This window comes from Peromyscus californicus, unplaced genomic scaffold (assembly GCF_007827085.1).
Source record: "Peromyscus californicus insignis strain IS unplaced genomic scaffold, ASM782708v3 Scaffold_4__1_contigs__length_199733344, whole genome shotgun sequence".
NCBI lineage: Eukaryota > Metazoa > Chordata > Mammalia > Rodentia > Cricetidae > Peromyscus > Peromyscus californicus.
In genome coordinates, this window is record NW_026294562.1 from 73687287 (window position 1) to 73705489 (window position 18203).

General features: G+C 44.6%; 1 protein-coding gene across 1 annotated transcript in view; it reads right to left on the reverse strand.

Annotated features, from left to right (window-relative positions):
- Nucleotides 1-2099: 2099 nt before the first annotated feature.
- Nucleotides 2100-18203, reverse strand: part of Wdr11 (WD repeat domain 11) — a 51369-nt gene continuing 35265 nt past the window's right edge. Inside the window, exons 17-29 of the mRNA XM_052762350.1 lie at nt 15331-15437; nt 14883-14997; nt 14348-14519; nt 10788-10896; nt 9835-9897; nt 8941-9006; nt 7868-8045; nt 7275-7370; nt 6612-6777; nt 6028-6125; nt 5082-5227; nt 4128-4208; nt 2100-2987 (exon numbers count right to left, since the gene is read on the reverse strand). Coding sequence (XP_052618310.1) covers nt 2831-2987; nt 4128-4208; nt 5082-5227; nt 6028-6125; nt 6612-6777; nt 7275-7370; nt 7868-8045; nt 8941-9006; nt 9835-9897; nt 10788-10896; nt 14348-14519; nt 14883-14997; nt 15331-15437 — 1554 coding nt within the window. The 3' untranslated portion in view covers nt 2100-2830. The remainder of the gene's footprint in view (nt 2988-4127; nt 4209-5081; nt 5228-6027; nt 6126-6611; nt 6778-7274; nt 7371-7867; nt 8046-8940; nt 9007-9834; nt 9898-10787; nt 10897-14347; nt 14520-14882; nt 14998-15330; nt 15438-18203) is intronic.

Below are 18203 nucleotides of genomic sequence, written 5' to 3' on the forward strand. Positions count from 1 at the left end.
GGTTTTATAAGGAAGCAGGCTGAACAAGCCACAGGAAACAAGCCAGTAAACAGTACCCTCCATGGCCTCTGCATCAGCTCCTGCCTCCAGGTTCTTGCCTTATTTTGAGTTCCTGTCCTGACTTACTTCAGTGATGAACACTGATGTGGAAGTATAAGCCAAATAGACCCTTTCCTCCCCAACTTGCTTTTTTGGCATGATGTTTCAGCACAGCAACAGAAATCCTAACTAAGACAGAGCACTAATAACACAGTAAGATAACTAAAATGAAGTCACAGAACTGTACCTCTGCCACGGCTGTGTGGACTTGGACTTTTTGGGCTTAGCAAGGTTTTGAAAAACCAAATGCCCACTCCGCAGCTATTCCAATCAAATGTGTTGAGTCAAATTCTGAAGTGGTGGCTCATCAAAGTTCCTTGCAGCTAGCAGATGACAGGCGGGGCGCACTGCTGATAAAGTCGTCACAGCCTAGCTCAGTTACTAGCCATTTCCAGAAAGAAGCAAGAGCACTGGCTTTGCCTTAGTGTTTGGTGGAGCACAGAGGCTGTCAGGGCTGTGAGAAGGACCCTGGTGGGTTGGACATCATGAATCATCATGGTTAGTTTCTAAATACTGGAAGCCAGATGCCCTCTGCTTTTCAATCTTGGGCAAATTAGAGACAGATGAAAGGGCAGTAATCGTCCACTAAGGTTAATGAACGGCCCTTAAACATTAACCCAACACTTCTTGAGAAACACGGTGAGACCTCCTCCCTCCACAAATGCCTGTGCAGTGCCAGTTCCCCTCGTGACCTCGTCCCGCTGATGTTACTGCAGACCCGTGAGTTCTCGTTGTTCTGCTTGCTGGTTCGGCTCTGTGGACTGTATGGGGCTCCGTCATCAAGCGCTTGAGGACTCCTCAGCCTGGGATCTCGCCACAATCGGGACACACGTGCTTCTGCTCCTCACGAAACTATTTTCGACAACAGGCATGCACACTGTTGGTTTCAAACACAACTAATCTGTGTCTCCTGGCCTTAACTACTTTGGCTTAAAAGTGATGGGAGAGTGACACAAGACTGGAATAAAGGCAGGGTCTTGAAGCAGAACGTGCCTGGAACAAAACAGATAACACTTCGAATGCTTCCAAATGCTTTAAAACACTCTTGAAATCGATCCCTTTGTTGTCATTATCCGATGCCTTTTACCTCAGAACTGTCACAAATGACAGAAAAGTCCGTCTGCGCCACACAGAGACATCTCCTGGAGCCTCTCTCGTAGAACCTGGGACTGTAAGGCCCAGATGGGATGAACTTTCTGCCACTCTTCTGAGCAGGGTAGGGGAAGAGAGTACTGCACTCACTGTGAGGGTAACGGGGACTCATGCCAATCCGTCACCAGTGAGACTTCACAAGCCAGCAATGTGGGGCCTGAATGGGAATCATAAAACTGTTCGGTCAGGGGTAGGGCAGGAATGTTTTAGGCCTTCCAAGCCTCGTGCCTTCAGTCACAAGCACCCCCATCAGTCTTCCAACCAGAACAACCGAAGTCAGCAAACACAGGGTCTAATTACACACCAGCACGAGCTGTAGTCACCAGTGGGTGTGGGAGCGGAACTGTGACAGACACTGCCCCCAGCCCCTCCCCCCCACAGCCCCTCCTTAGGCTCATCTCACTACAGACACTGCCCTCCAGCACCTCCCGCCCCCACAACCCCTCTCCAGACTCCATTGCAGCCAGCCGGTGGCTTCATTTCTTCAAATGTTGTAGCTGCAGGAAGAAAGATGGCACCTCCAGGTACACGTGAAGAGCGTTAACTAAGGTGTGTCTTTTCACCTTGCAGCCCTTGTTCAAACCCAGTCTTTTGCCGCAGTGCCACATGGAGTCTGGACAAGCCATCTTCCTCAAGTGCTGCTGATGTCTCTAACTTCAAGAATGGAAGACACAGGGTCTGGAAACCACCCCAAGTTGCTGGGAACCAGTGACTCTAACTTTGACCTCAGGTCGTATTTCCCAGTGTCCCTGAAAAAATAAAGTAGGGTGAAGGTGTTGTTCATTTGACTATTTGGGGCCAAAAGACACCATCTCAAAAAGAAAAAAAAAAAACTCAAAACAACATCATCATGGTTGGGATTTTCCTTTATTTATCACTTTACTAGTCACAGATGTTTAAATTCTGAGTAGTAATTGATGGTAATTATATCTAGAGGAAGAAAACAAAGGCAGAAAGTGTAGAAAAGAGGCTTCAGAAATGAAGCTCCTGGAATGTATCCGAGGAGTTCAAATTCAGATCATCCAAGACCACTAGCACTAAACATAAAGCTCAGATACGTTCCATGAAGACTATGAGCCCCAAGTGCAAAGTTAAGTAAGGAATCCACTGTGGTGGGCTGTCTTCAAATGCTCTGCCCTGCTGTGTCCTAAACGACTGCGCATCAACACAGGCACACACAGCATGCGTCTGAGAACCCACCAGATGCACAATCTCTTGCTATAGATTTCTTAAACATCTTTAACAAATGAGAAAGGAAAGCAATCCAGTCTCTTTGAGTTTTAAAGTTACAAATACTGAAAAGTACTCACACGGCTCTTAAAAGCACTTTCCAAAAGTATAAACACTAGACACTTTCCCACCGTGTGTCCCCACGGTTCTGAGCTCATATGGGACACAGAACTGGCCCCTAGTCTAAATGTGTCCATGCTGCTGAGACCTGCAGTCTTAAGGTGGTGCCACAACCAACAAGGGCCAGGTCTTCACATCAGTCTGGACTGACCCTGACTGTGACCGTGAGCAGTCAGGTCAGTTCCCCTCACACCTTGCTCCCAACATCGGCTTTCCTGCACAGAACATGTCACTCTTCTGTTAGATCTTCCTTGGGGGATCCAAGCTCATTCAGTAAATCTCTGCCAGCCGCTCCAGCTTTTGAAGCAAAATGCACCGCTCCCTGTTTAAAGCCAAGGCTCTTCAGGCTTCGGGCATAGTCTGCATAGATGGCAGTGATGAGCTTCTGTGAACCTCAGTTAAGGAAGTGAAGGGCAGAAGGGCGGGCTCCTCAGATTTCAAAGCAGAAGGGCAGCTCTGCCCAGGTGCTCTAGGGGACCTGGTGGCCATGAGGAGCAGCATGTCATGAATATAGACACCTCTTTATGAGGGGGAAGCGCCACAATCTAACCATGCTGCACTTTGCACCAGCTGAGTCCTGTTTCTTTCAGAAGACTCCAGCCAGCGTCCTCAGATGATCCCACTGCCCGTAGTCACTGAGGACTGGAGAATGGCGGAGGACAGGAGAGAACCTGCACACACCCCACTCCATGTGGAAGCTTCTCAGAGACTGGCAGTCAGAGCAGAACACTTGTTTAGGGAAGAGGTTCGAGACAGCTGGGCACTGGGTTTTTAGATAGCCCTGTTGCGTTGTGTTGTGTTCTGAAAAACTTGATACCAGACCAAGTTCACCAGTGACTAGGTCCAGGCTTTGCCTAACCTTAGGCTTTAGTTACTTCTTCAAAAATTTTGATTTAGTTTAGCTTTAAAAAAATGAGTACATACAGAGCAAAATAACCAACATATAGAAATGAGGTCAAATGTAGACACTCAAGAAAAAGTATAATGAGAAAAGGTAGAGTTATGTAAACATGAGGTATATTCATAAGCCCATTCTCTTCAAAGGGAGAAGTGAGTACTCCAAGTGATGGTTAGTAGAAATACAGTGTCCCTGGGTGTGGGCGGCTCACAGCAGCCTGCCTGTATGGTACATCTCAAGTGCTCTGTCTTATTCCATATCAGAGGCTCACTTGAGTACAGTGGGAGTTTTTCAATTTTTAATCTACATTTTCTAGGTAAGCATATAAAACATATTCCACAGACGGTGTTATTCGAATACTATTTTAAAGCAGCAGGAGCACATGCTTTCCTAATCACTTACTTTCCTGTCTTTAAAGTTCAAACACGTATTACAGAATGCAGGCTCTTCCCTACACAGTCCTGCGCGCCTTTCCTCTACCAGCGGGCAGCGCAGCAAGCATTCGCATTCTCTCCTCCCCTCTCCTTCTCTTCTGGGTTTGGTGACTCATGGATCTTTCTCCATACAGCTCTAAATCTTATACATATTACCTTTTCCCCTCTTAGCACAAATGTCCTTGCAAAGGATATCTGTGTCCTCACTGACTTCAAATGCACCGTACTTGAGACAGGCTTCCACAAACAAGGCAGCTCTATCGAAGTACCTCATGCTGGTCAACGGAACAAAAAGAAGTTAGTTCTCAAGATCTGTCAGGGTGGGCGGAGCCCAAGCACACATTTCTGCCTGAAGATTTGTATACATTTCCCATGGAAATGGAATGTTCTGTAAGTCATGCCAACCCCTCTCGAAGGCCTGGTTAGAAAGAAGAGCGCACACTTCTCCAAGTACAAGCTTCACAGTGGACACTGTAGAACACTGTGCTAAGTACTTTAAACCACTGTAATCTAGGACCACAAGCTTTTCTGAATTATGCACCTGCTGCCCAGATTTAGTTATCTGTCAAATCTGTCTCAATTTACTGTCTCTAGTTGTCAGTAAGTCAATCTCCTATCAGAGTGAGATGTTTCTGGGGGACACCCCACCTTGCCATACTCTACCACCTCTTCCAGCCCTTGGGGTTTCTTCTCAGCTGCTCTCTTAAGCCTGAATCCTCCCCAACTGTCTAAAGACTTCCGTATTCTTAAGCTGTGCCTTTTAGATTTGGCAAACACCTTGTTTTTTTATCCCAGGCTCTAGAACCAATACCTAATGAGCAGAAGTGCCCCCATCCCTCTTAGTTCTTCCTCACCACCGTGACTGGTCCACTCTCCTTCCGCGTCACACCCGAGGACTACTCCACCATTAGAGGTGACTCTCCCTCCATGTCACACCCGAGGACTACTCCACCATTGGAAGTGGCTCACCCTCCACGTCACACCTGAGGACTACCTCCACCATTGGAAGTGGCTCACCCTCCACGTCACACCTGAGGACTACCTCCACCATTGGAAGTGGCTCACCCTCCACGTCACACCTGAGGACTACCTCCACCATTGGAAGTGGCTCACCCAGCACAGTCTGAGTGAGGGCTCACACATCGTACCTGTGAAGTGTCTCTGCCACAGTGACAAAGCAACCCAGAGAAAGGAGGACCAGGAGGGCCTTGGACTTCTGATTGACTTGTGGAGAACAAAGGTGGTCAACCCACCGCTTCAGAACATCTGCACATTCTTCAGAATTTAACCGAACCTGAGAAAAAGGTCCACGTTAGAACAGAAACATCCTACTGCTGTGTTGGAAGGCCTTGCTGGTCAGAGGTTGCAGTCTATCATGGGGTCTATGAAGTTTTCCAAAGCTTGGCAACATGGGGACTCCCTCCCCAGGGAAACTTCCTGCTCTCTACCTGCCCTTATCTGGAGAATGTCCCTGGGCCGGAGGACTGACTTTCTCTGAAAGCTGTCTCTAAGCCTGCATGCCTGATTTATCTTTGGCACGACCGTTGGCACAGTGCCCTGGTAGAAGCCTCCCCTGCTGCACATATGATAACTAAGACATGTACTAGGAGCTCTGCTATAGGACCTTGCTGCCACTAACCCACCCTTATGATAGGAGCCTGCCACTTAATGCAAATCAGGGTTTGTCCCCAGGCTCCCCAATCCTATACATTTCCTATACTCTGGGATACAGCTGAGTTGATTCACAGAAGTCATGTTCCAGGGAAGAAGCAGAACCACAAAGCTACAGAGAAGTGAAGTGTGCTTCTGTGAAACCAATAGCCAAACTGTTCTACCGCCCAGAAGCTGCTGTTTATCACAAACTGCAGGGATCAACACTGGGGCCTGGCTGCATCAGACCCCAGCAGACAGGAGGTGGCTGTTCCACCTGACTGCTACCAATGCAAGCTGTTCTCAATAACAGCAGCAGCAGCTAATACCCATCAGAGGTAGAACAGCAAGTAACCACATGTACAGCAGCTTCTCAGGGAAAGAGCAGAGGCTCAAACGGAGCTTTTCACCTAACTGCTCAGGATACCCACTGGAAATGCCTACCTTTGCAAGCCATGCTGCCCGATTCCACTCGCCATATGTCTGCAGGTAGCGGCAGGCGTCCGCAGCCTTGTCTATCAGGCAGAGTAACTGAACGCCCTCTGGAAGACAGAAGAACAGTCCCCCCATGTGACCCTGTAGCGCTCTCTTTAACAAATCATTAAAAAGTAAAACTCTATTTGACTTTAGTCTTGTACATTTTATACGGGATGAACATTCTTAATTATTTCACAAGAGGAGTATTCAACCTGGCCCTAATGCGAAGCTGTTGAACTGAGTTTTAAAATAAACTGTTAGTACAGAGCTCTACAGTGTTACTCTCAAGGAACCAGGGTAGTGAGCATGAACACGCTCTACAGCATGCATGGGGTGGAGCACCTAGCCAGCCCAGGATTGTGGGACCTTTGCCCACTGTCACTGCAATCATTAATACGCCTCATTTTATGCTTAAAATGAGCTCTGCTTGTGTGCCTGTGGTCGTCCCACACACAGCACTGGCTTTCTGTCGCACACACAGAGATCTGTCTTCACCAGCCCAACCTGGCACTGACAGAGGCGGCCGGGGGGGGGGGGGGATGCCTCCTTACCTGCCAACTTGCCATTGGCGATCATATTGGTTGCCACCAGCTTGATGGTGCTCTGAGAAGGGCCTGAGGAGGTGACGGTGGTGACCAAGCAGGCCTTCAGCGAGTCACAGTAATAGTGCTGGTTGTCTGCACTTGTCTCCAACAGCAGCTGCACAGCTCTGTCTGTCTAGAGAGAGAAACACCCCCTCTAGTTATGGGACCGTTCTCTTCCGACAGAGCCTTCCAAAATTCACCAGGCGGAATGTCAAAGTCTGCGGCCTAAAGGCAGCATTCACGTTCAGACATACTCCCGGATGTCTTACCACCATATACAAAACCAGTCAAAGTCCTGCACTTTAGCTCTAAGGCAGGCATAAAGCCGGCCGGGGGCAGAGGTGCTGGGAGGAATGTCCACTTCAGCTGTGCACCACTAAGTGCAGCAAACCAGACCCAACAGCTGCTCTGTCTGTTTCGGAAACTAAAGCTGCAGCAGGCTAGCCACACGACTGTGCTGCCTCCCGGTGTTTGGTGGTGGTATTGTTAAAGGAAGCCTATGTGTGCAAAGAAGGACATGCATTCAAGTGGCTATATACGGACAGATGCAGAAGTGAGAGTATGCGTGCACAGCGATGCTCTGAAATGCCAACCAAGTAGCAACTCCACGAAGCATCAAAACTGACATACCTGACCCAAGAGAAGTAGCTGGTCTGTGCACTTCCTTGTGTGATCGTAAGTTGACCGTTTTACTTCCTGCAGATTAACTCTTTCTAGTTGAAATTTCTGAAGTAGGAAAGGAGGAGGAGGAAGAAAGAGAGAAAGGGACGGAGGGAGAAAGGAGAAAGAAAGAGGAAAGAAGGAAAGAAAGAGAGGAAGGAAGGAAGGAAAAAGAGGAAGGAAGGAAAGAGAGGAAGGGAGGGAGGAAAGAGAGGAAGGAAGGGAGGGAGGGAGGGAGGGAGGGAGGGAGGGAGGGAGAAAGAAAATTTAGTTTGGACTATCAAACTTTTTAAGTTAAGTAAAAATATTGAGATTTACTGAAAAATGAAGTGAGCAAATTAAAATGAACCTTCCAAGTTAAAAAATTTAAGACAAAAACCAACCTTTCGTGCATGCATTAAAAACTCAGTGTTTATAAGCTTTCAGAAAATCAGGCTTTTCATAAAACATTACATGTGGACTTTAAATTGGCTCAAAAATTTCCCAAGTTTAAGATACTGAGGGAAACTTCAAAATGAAGATGCTGTCTGTGAGTAAGGCTTTGCTCAAGAACGCAGCAGCACCTGGAAGTAGGAGTTTTCACAGAGCACGTCGTAGCAGATATCCAGTGGGTTGTTCAGCCCGTCCCGTGGAGCACTGTCCTTGGTTACCACTGTGTCCTCAGACTTGGCTTGGGACAAGCTGTGCAGGTAGTGGGCCGCCACTGTCCAGAAGTGCAGCTCTGACTCATCACCATAGAGCCTGGGAAGGAGGAAAGCGAGGCTTTCACATTAATTAATTCACACTCCAGGGCCTGACCAGGCTGGCTAGAAAGGCCTCAAGTGCCAGGAACAGTGTTCCACGTCAGAGTCCCGCAGGGAAAGCGCAAGGCAGTGGGCCCTCTAGCCTGGTTCCTGGGTTCCCAACAGCACAGGCCTGACTACACAGTTCTTCACATCCAACAGCTCTACAGGCCTGGTCTCCCAGTATCACTGCGTTTGGGTATCAGCTTCACAGTAAGAGCTTCTGGATAAAGTGTCAAAATAATCTGCCAGTTGTTCTGGACCATGGAGGGAAATGTCTTCATTGTAAGTGACTCTGCTAAACACTAGGAAAGTACAGGTGATTGCTTTTAATGGTAACTCATCAGTGTGTTTATGAATATATCTATTTTATTTATTTATTTATTTATTTATTTATTTATTTATTTATTTATTTATTTATTTAATTTTTGGGTTTTTTTTGAGACAGGGTTTCTCTGTGTAGCTTTGGTGCCTTTCCTGGGACTCACTCTGTAGTCCAGGTTGGCCTCGAACTCAGAGATCTGCCTAGCTCTGCCTCCCGAGTGCTGGGATTAAAGGGAACACCACCACCGCCTGGTTTATGAATATATTTAAATGCATAGTTTGTAGCTGACATCGTTAAAGCTGCCTATAGGTGAAAGGCTTTGCAGTACAGCCAGCCCAGATCTCATGTACGATGTCACCGGATTTCCGGTTTATTTTCCATTTCCTAAATGGATTGTAAGTCAAATCTAAAGGGAGGGGCTTAGATTTTTAAAACATGTCAGAGTTCAGTTGTAACTTTTACAAAGCCTCAATAAAAGAAGCAAGTTAACTTGAAATGATCTCTTATGCAACATGTCAGAGAGCATTACCTGGAAACAAGCAGGCACCTCTGCAAGAGGGTGAATTCGGGATCAAGCAGGAGCTTCTTTATGTCGCTGCAGGCACGAACCCAGAAGGAGGCAGGACAAACATTTCCAACCAAACAAAAAGCAAAGAGATGAATCAATAGATGTTCAGGATTTATAAGAGCAGTCCTTTGTCTTGGCTCCCAACTCACACAGAGGAAGGATGCTGTCAACCAGCCTGAGCACTACGGGGCCAGGACTCGGTTTACAGTCTTGGAACAGTTTACTGGACTGCAGGAACAAGGGTGCCACTGCCGACGTTATTCTTAAAGTCCACAGTTTCCCAATAAAACACAAACGTTAATCTCAGGAATGGTTTTGAAATTGCCATTCACCATGTACTTGTTAAAGATTATTATTACATATGGCAGGCTCTAGACTGCAAAAACATGCTCTATTTTACCAAGAACTTCATGTGGACCCCTATTTTCCTCCTCCCTTTGCAAAGTAATTCTCCATATTTATTTTTAAATGCTCATGGCTCTAAGAAACGTCGGTTTCTTAACCAGCACTGTGCACTCACAGCGCCTGGCAGAGGCTGTCTCAGAGTCGCCTGCCTGCGTTCGCCAACACAGCTCCATGAGGCCTTCATGATGGAGCCTCACCACATAGAACTCCTGGTCCTGATAGAGCACAGCAGTTTGAGAGCTCGGAGCTGGGTGGAGATGGATCCTCCGTCCCAGTAATTACTAAGTTAGTCCTTCTAGCAAACAAAACTACAAAGAGGAACAAACCAAACCTACATCAACAAACTATCTCTCGGTGGGCCAGTAACACTCAGGAAAACAACTGTTTGGGTTTAAAAAAGTCAAACTAAGTCTCTTTCCTGCGTTCTTCTATGAAATACAGAGTGCTTACCTGGATAACGCATTCAATTGTTCTTGAAGGAGAGTCTTTATTTCTTCATTTTCTGGATAATCACTGTGCAGAAAAAAGATTGAATCATTCATTGTCTCTGCATTTACTGCCATGTATTTCTTTACTGAAAGACACTGTGTTAATAGAGAAATAAACCTTCTATAACCTCTGGTTAAAAACTTGGCTAGAGGTCGAAGCAGTAACAAGTGCCTGGGACTCACCGGCCATATTTATGGCTGTCTTTGTCTTACTGAAGGGAAACAAGGAATGTTTGAATAGAGAAAACTGCAGCTGTCCAAACGAGGAGAAGACTGGTTAGCTGGCTCTAAGAACCGTCAGCTTAGATCCTTTCAATAAAGAACCTACAGCGAATGACGACTACTGTGCTTCATCCTTCTGCCCTATCGAATGACCATTTGTTTCTCTAAATAGATAGTTCTTAGGCAACAGACACTTACTGCCTTCAAAACAACAACAAAACCCTCATCTCACACCAACCTGGGCTATCTACATACGATAAGTTCAGTAAATTGTAGTAAATAATCGCTAGGTTGTTTTTATGGAGACTTTTTGCAGTGACGTAGACACTGATTTAGAAACACACTTGGCTTCTGCTTTATGAAGAATCAGGCCTGGCCCCAAACCTCTAGCATCTTTCAGCCCTCTTCACAGTCATCTTTTTCCTCTATCATGACGCACCCCTGTGTGATGATCACCCAGGCCTGAGAGCATCCTATGCACCTGCAGCTGCTCTTCTCACTGACGCCTTCTGCAAAGGCCCCATAGTGGTGGAAATAGGGAGAAGAGGAATCCCTTTACTGTCTGCCTTTTCTTGGATTGCTGTTAAGGCTTCATTCCTTCTAAGCTCTGGACTGTAAACCACAGCTCATTTTTATGGGTGTCCTACAACCCCACATAAACTGTGCACAGAAAACAAAAATGAAGTAACTTACATGTGATAAATGTCCAACGAATATCGCCCATTCCAAGGCTGGTGTAGTAAGAAGGCTTTCAAGGCAAGGGAAGCCCTTGGAACAAGGAGGTATGGGCACCACACAGGCTCTAGACAGCAAAGGAGTGCTTCTCAATAAAATGAACTTTTATACCTCAACAAAGCCTCAGCTACAGACCACTTAGAGGGCAGTCAGAAGAGACCAACGCCTATACCCGGTACAACTGGAACTCTATTCCAGAGCAGAGATTTTCTCCACTCAAGTTTGATGAGTACATTCTCTTTCTCCTTTTAATGTTTAATTATCTGGAATGGTACAAAGCTCCGTACTACTGAATAAAAGACTCAACGTAATGACTCAACACACACCGATAAAGCTTATTTTAAAAAATATTAAAAACATTTACATTTACCTGCATTGTTTGTACCACCAGATCTGTTTTTCTGAGACTATTAAACTAACGTGGTTCACCCATCCATCAGGAGTTTGCTGCTGAAGGGACTGGGTGACCTCTGGTCTCTGGCATTCCCATGAGTCCTTTATGAAGTCTTTTGCACACAGGGATAACCTCCTAAAGCCCCCAACATGCAGCAGTTGCTTATTAGGACACTACAAAACAAATAAGAGCTGGCTGTTTTCAACACATTCCAGTGGAAAGAAACAGGACCAAAGGCTCTGCTACCTAGCAACTACACACAGCATCTCCCTTCACTGGGCTCCCCCCTTTGACCCACTGCCCAGGGGCCCACAGGCTCTCACTACCCAGTCTCCTCCAGCGCCTGTGGAGCCTTTCTTCCCTGGCCTCTTGAACAGACACAAATAGTTAAAATGGCCCAAATATATGACAGCCTGTTGTACCGTCTCATATGTCACATGCATAGCTACAGGGCGCCTGAAAGATGACTAGCATGATGAAGAGGACAGAAATTTAACAAATCCAGTACCTGACTCAGTCATTATGTACCTTCTAAGTAGATCTGGAGTGACTCAAATACATAGCTACTACTTACATGAAATGTTATAAAATCTAAACAGGGTTCAAATATTTCTGCTGAAAACTTGTCCTCGGAGTTATAGCTATCCCAATTTAGTTGGCCATACAGATAAAATAACAATAAGATCTTGAAGACTTAGTGCTTAAAAAAGGTAAAAATATCATTAGCAATTATTAATAAAGATTATACCTGAAATGATAATTTTTATATATTTAAGTTAAATAAAATCATTATTAAAATCAATTATCTCTTTTTAGTTCTTAAGGTGTTATTTCTAGAAAATTTAAAGCAACTCATATGACTCATTGTGCTTCTATGAAGCAATGCTGCTTTAGCAAACATCCCATATGTCAAATAAAAATTTAATTGGCGATAAATACTGTGCACAGGCTTTTTAACTTGAGAGTCAGAAAAGGTGAGAAATGTTTCTACTACTATGTTTTCACACCTGAGATTTACTGTTGATTCTATAAAAGTACCTAAAATACTATCGATATTCAAAGGTTGCTAGTTACTCCCCAAATAGCTTGATAACTATGTTCTTTTTAAAAACCTAGAGTCTGGGAGCTAGGGATTCAATACAGTGTGTGTTTAGCAAGCCTGAGGCTCTGGAGTCAACCCTTAGAACCAGGGGAAAAACAGAAAGACAAATTTGGAGCCCAGTAAAGGCTCCTTCCTCTGTACCTTCCCGGGGAAGCTGGTGCCCAGCAGTGATGGTTCCTCATTACTATGTTAAAATTCCACCTTTCTTGTTGAGGCTATACCACTAGAGATTGAACAAGAGTAATATTTTTCTTTTTAATATTAGTAAAATTTTAAGTATGATGGTGTAAACCCTGGTTTCCAGAGAGATGTTTAAGTACAGTGTACAAGGTTACTATGATGGACTCTAATTCTGTAGTCAGCTCAGTTTAGAAGACATTAAAGTAATGATGGAGCCTCTTAGATTCAAATTTTAAATCAAAAGTAAAAAAGTTTCTAGATACTTAGATTTTATGTAACTACTTCTTAGCTTAGAACTAGCAACGCTTTTTGTTTGTTGTGTTTTTTAAACATCACCCTTGGTATTCCCTAAATTTCCCTGGTAATTCAGGTTTGACGTGTTTGCTTCTGCTTGTCTCCCTGGCGAGGGGGTCCTGCCACCTCTACAGAGCTGACAAATGACTCAAGATCAAGTGGGGGTGACAAGTGGCTTCTACTGTACCTGGTGGCAGTCTCCGCTGCAAAGGAAGAACTAGTGCCCCAGCATAGGGGGCAGAGAGAGACAAGAAGCAGTGCACAGCACACCTAAATTATAAGCACCCCAACTAACACCAAGAGCATTGTGGCAGTGACTCCGGCATGGTCGTAAAGTGAGGACACATCTATAAAGCCTCAGTCTCTCAAGTGCCAAATCATAAGTGACTCTACAAAGCACAAGCAATTCGAGTTGAGTCATTAAACAAATAAACACGACTCTAAGACACTTTCTACAAAGCAGACAGCCAGGAGTGTGCATGGAGGATGTGCCAAGAGGATCCTTGGGGCTGGGAGTTCCTGGCCTACCCCAGTTAGGATCAGAACCATTGCTGCTCTCTGAAAGTGCATTCTAAAGATGATCCCACTCCGAAAGACAAACACTGCCTTTTAAAGAGCTGGATGGACATGCTTGAAATCTTCTTATTTTTTCTTTAGGAAAAATAAGTCATACATGCAGTTTTTGTTTTGTTTAGTTTTTTACTACATATTTAATTTTTGTAAAAGAACAACCTCAAAACTACCACACAAAAAAGGAGCAAGATAGTACGATCACCTAATTTAGCTTTGGTTGATCACATAATAAGTCACAGACAGGACTGAAACATCTTAATACACAGAACCACTCACCGAATGGATCTGTACTAATACACAATGCAGGATACATAAAGCTTTGCTGTGGATGATTGATTGATAAATAAAACACTGATTGGCCAGTAGCCAGGCAGGAAGTATAGGCAGGACTAGCAGAGAGGAGAATTGAGAGAACAGGAAGGCGGAGAGGAAGAGACACCAGCCTGCCGTCCAGGGAGCATCATGTAAAGGCAGCAGGTAAAGCCACGGAACACATGGTGACATACAGATTAACAGAAATGGGTTGAGTTTAAGAGTAAGAGCTAGACAATGGTAGGCCTGAGCTAATGGCCGAGCAGTTTAAATAATATAAGCATCTGAGCCGGGCGGTGGTGGCGCATGCCTTTAATCCCAGCACTCGGGAGGCAGAGCCAGGCGGATCTCTGTGAGTTCGAGGCCAGCCTGGTCTCCAAAGCGAGTTCCAGGAAAGGCGCAAAGCTACACAGAGAAACCCTGTCTCGAAAAACCAAAAAAAAAAAAAAATATATAAGCATCTGTATGTTTAATTTATAAGTGGACTATGGGACTGCTGGGGCTTGGCGGGACCTGGAGAGAAAAACTCTAGCTACAAAGTTTATTATTGAAAAGCCATTAGATTCATGTTTTCCCAAGAGTTCTCTGAAATGAAGCAGCAGTTGCCCTCTGTCTAGCTGGCCAGTCTGTGGCAGCAATTACCCTCTCATGAGTACACCCTACCTGTTAACTCCTGCTCATCCATTCTGAAACATGTAGACTTCATTGACATCTCCAGGACTCTGATACACCCGTCATCAGATGCCAAGATCACCTTATCTGACGTGCACCAGTCCACATCCAAAATTCGAAAGGTCACATTTCTTCCACTTCTTAAACTGCTCACCATCTGAACCTGTACAAATGATTGACAGAAAGGAAAGTTCCTGACTATTCTGGATTAAACAGTCAGAGACTGTGTGGCAGAAGCCCAGAATATGTCTGCAAATGAAAAGCCTCTGGCAGCCCATCTCCCACATGCAGTCCGCACCCCACAGGTCTCCATCACAGCGATGGCACTAAAAAGTCAATCCATCAATCTGTCATGCTGCCTCACAACAGAAATACCATGAGAGCAAAATTCTCTAACAAATAATTTCTTATAAGAAGCTGGACATACTTATTGAAGATTCCGTTTTCAGAAAAAGTGGCAAACAGAACCAGTTTCCCTGCGGACAGCTTCCTTTGCTTCACCGTCAGGCTGCAGGGCTGGGCCTACCTCTTTAGTGTCCCACACTTCAGCGCCATCGTTATACATTGCTATGAGCTTCTGGTTTCCTTTGCCAGGAGCAAAACGAATCTTCCTCACCCAACTTCTGTGTGTGGGTATTCCTCTGAGGACAAAGAAATAAAAACACCAACATGATATGTGTGTGTGTCCACTATTTCTGATCAGGTGTGAGGATGGGAGAACCATTTTACATTCTTGGGAGCCACACTGGACAGGTAGGTCTGCCCACTGATACCTGTTGGAGTGAGGTCCCAGGGCTTCTGCAGGGCTGCCTTCAGATCGGGGTCTAATATTCTGATCAGAGTCTGGCTCATGATCAGTTTTCCTCCAAAGTTTATACAGTATGGGACTCAAAGTTCCAGTTTACACTCAGGTTTCTTGGTCCTATTTACAACTGTAAGTTCCCATTTGAAAAAAGAACTCCCTTGGCTCCTACCTGGATACTCTGCCTTTCAAATCCCAGAAGTTTAAATTTCCATCCATATCTCCAAGCACTAAGGTATCCCCTTTCCAAGCGATGCAGGTAATGCTGCCCATGCTACCCTAGAAGCAAGAGCAACAAAATCACCCATGAACTTCTCGACTGAGTCACCATTAGAACAGAAATATTTCCCTGTAATGATCACAACGAAACAATAAATACATTATTTATAAAGCACTTACTTTAGTATGAATGCCATCAAATCCTAGAACTTTGAACCCTGAAAGAGCCACTGCATATTAACTTCAACTGTGCGGAACAGGACATTAAAATTTGATGGACATTCAAATTGTCTATTCAAATGGACACTGGGTGTGGTTATCCAAACTACATCTATAGAGAAGGTGTGTCTTTTAGGAAGAAATACTTTAGGAAAAAAAAATTTCAGGAAGAAAAAAAATCAACCGCAGTAGAGAGCCCACTCTAATTTATCTCATTACAAAGGTTATATAAGTCCATCCCAAGGGAAACTCAGTCACCCTCTGTGTATGTAGTGGTTTGTCCCCTAGAAAAGAAGCCTCAGCACTTCACTGGCACAGTACTGTGGGAAGGGAGTGTAATGGGAGATGCGACAGAGGCACAGGTTGGATCAGAGGCCCCATGCTCTAATGCTCTGGCATCAGACTGCGCTGCCAGGCCCCAGCTTTACCTCTTCACACCGCATGGTTGGGCATGTTTATCTAACCTTTCTGTGCCTTGGGCCTACTGTTGGTGGAGTCGGGTGGGTGCTGGTAGTAATTCTATAAAGCTAAAGCCCTGAAGGCAATGTCTGCCACACCATAAATACACAGTTTGAGACAGTATTAAATAATGTTGTCACTCTCGCTTCGCATTTACAGAACAATGAAAGTATTCAGAGGGGTCTCTATGGTTAGGTCAGGAACGTGCCAGTGCTTGACAAAATGACCAACTGCCTCCTTAGATATTATATAAATCCTAGTGAAATCCCAGAAACTAAAGAAAAACAGAATTAAAACTCATTATTAAAATGAGCTTAATAACAAAAACAACTTCCATTAAGTACATGAGATTCTGTGTAACATGAAACAAAGTTCTCAGATTTTATTTCCATTTCTCAGAAATCCGAATGGAATGTGAGTTTGCCTTTAAGTTTACTTTGTCTTGAATATATTCACATTTTAAATCTTACTTTCCTTTTCACATTTAAAAATGAGAATATTAGAGGTTAAATTAGCCCACAAATCAGTGTTGCTGTATAAATTCAACTGTGCAGACATGCGGACCCCCTCCTGTGGAGCTGAGGGAGCACACAGGTGCTTCTGGAGGGCCTGCTGTGCATTCCCTGTGACTCTAAATACCCTCTGCAGAGCTCACTGTGCCCTGCTGCTGTGGTGCCCCATGCCAGGCAGATGGACAAACAGCAGACATTCACTGTACCAGTCTTTCCATTTTCAAGATAAAGGAAGCCACTGAGGAGTACACATACGTACATTAAAAATATGCCAAGTTTTCTCTCTCCTTCTACCATTTTCTGTACTTCATAGTTTGAGGGCCAATATCCAGAATGAAAATTTCAACTCAAAATAAATGTTTAGAACTTTACATTTGAAAGAATAATAAGGAAAATACTGGATCGAAATCAACAAAATCCTTTTCCTACATACTACATTATAGCCACTGGGAAAAAAAATTCAGCTTCAGAAAAAGTAATAAACCAAAACCAATTCTCACATATATAGGTAACAATCCCTTCCCTAAACATAATATGTTTTGAAATGCATACCAATTTCACTGGAGGCTGCATGCTTACTAATACAGTCATTCCTCCAAAGACGCACATTCATTTGAAATAAAAGAATTCAGCAGAATAAAGAGTTGTTATACCCAGACTTCAAGACCCCATGAAATAGAGGTGACATCTTCTAAGCTGTGTGGCATGACTACCTTGAAAAAGGCATTTATAGGACCAGAGTTGGCCAGTGCTTAGATGGTAGTCTCCAAGCCTGACAACCAGAGTTTGAGACTTGGGATCTATAAGGCAGACAGAAAAAACTGACTGCTACAAGTTGTCCTGTGACTACCACATGTACACTGCAAATAATAATGTAATACATTGAAAAACAAATACGCATGTCCAAAGTCCAAAGCTTTTCCTTTGGTTTAGTCGGAAGGACTGTTATTTTGAGTTTTTGGCCCCTTGACATTATAATCTCAGTGTGAAGCAACTGCAAAGTGAAGAGACCAAACTATCTGTAGGTAACTCTGTAAGAGACCAGATGACACCGTTCCTGGGCTTCTAAAAGAGGAGCTATGTGGAGGCTGCGGGTGCACAGTAGGGCCTCCCAACGTTTAGCAGCATTAGCTATAACTACTTTTCTTTGCACACATTTAAAATTACTTTCCTATTATAATCACCCAACACCAACTTTCCACATTCATATTACTACATCCATCTTTTCAAAAATCTTAAAAATGCGGGCTGGAGAGATGGCTCAGAGGTTAAGAACACTGGCTGTTCTTCCAGAGGTCCTGAGTTCAATTCCCAGCACCCACATGGTGGCTCATAACCATCCGTAATGAGATCTGGTGCCCTCCTCTGGCCTGCAGGGATACATGCAAACAGAACACTGTATACATAATAAATAATTAAATCTTAAAAAAAAAAAAAAAAGAGCCGGGCGGTGGTGGCGCACGCCTGTAATCCCAGCACTCGGGAGGCAGAGCCAGGCGGATCTCTGTGAGTTCGAGGCCAGCCTGAGCTACAAAGCTAGTCCAGGACAGGCTCCAAAGCTACAGAGAAACCCTGTCTCGGAAAACCAAAAAAAAAAAAAAAAAAAAAAAAAAAAAAAAGAGCCCTGATCTAGAAT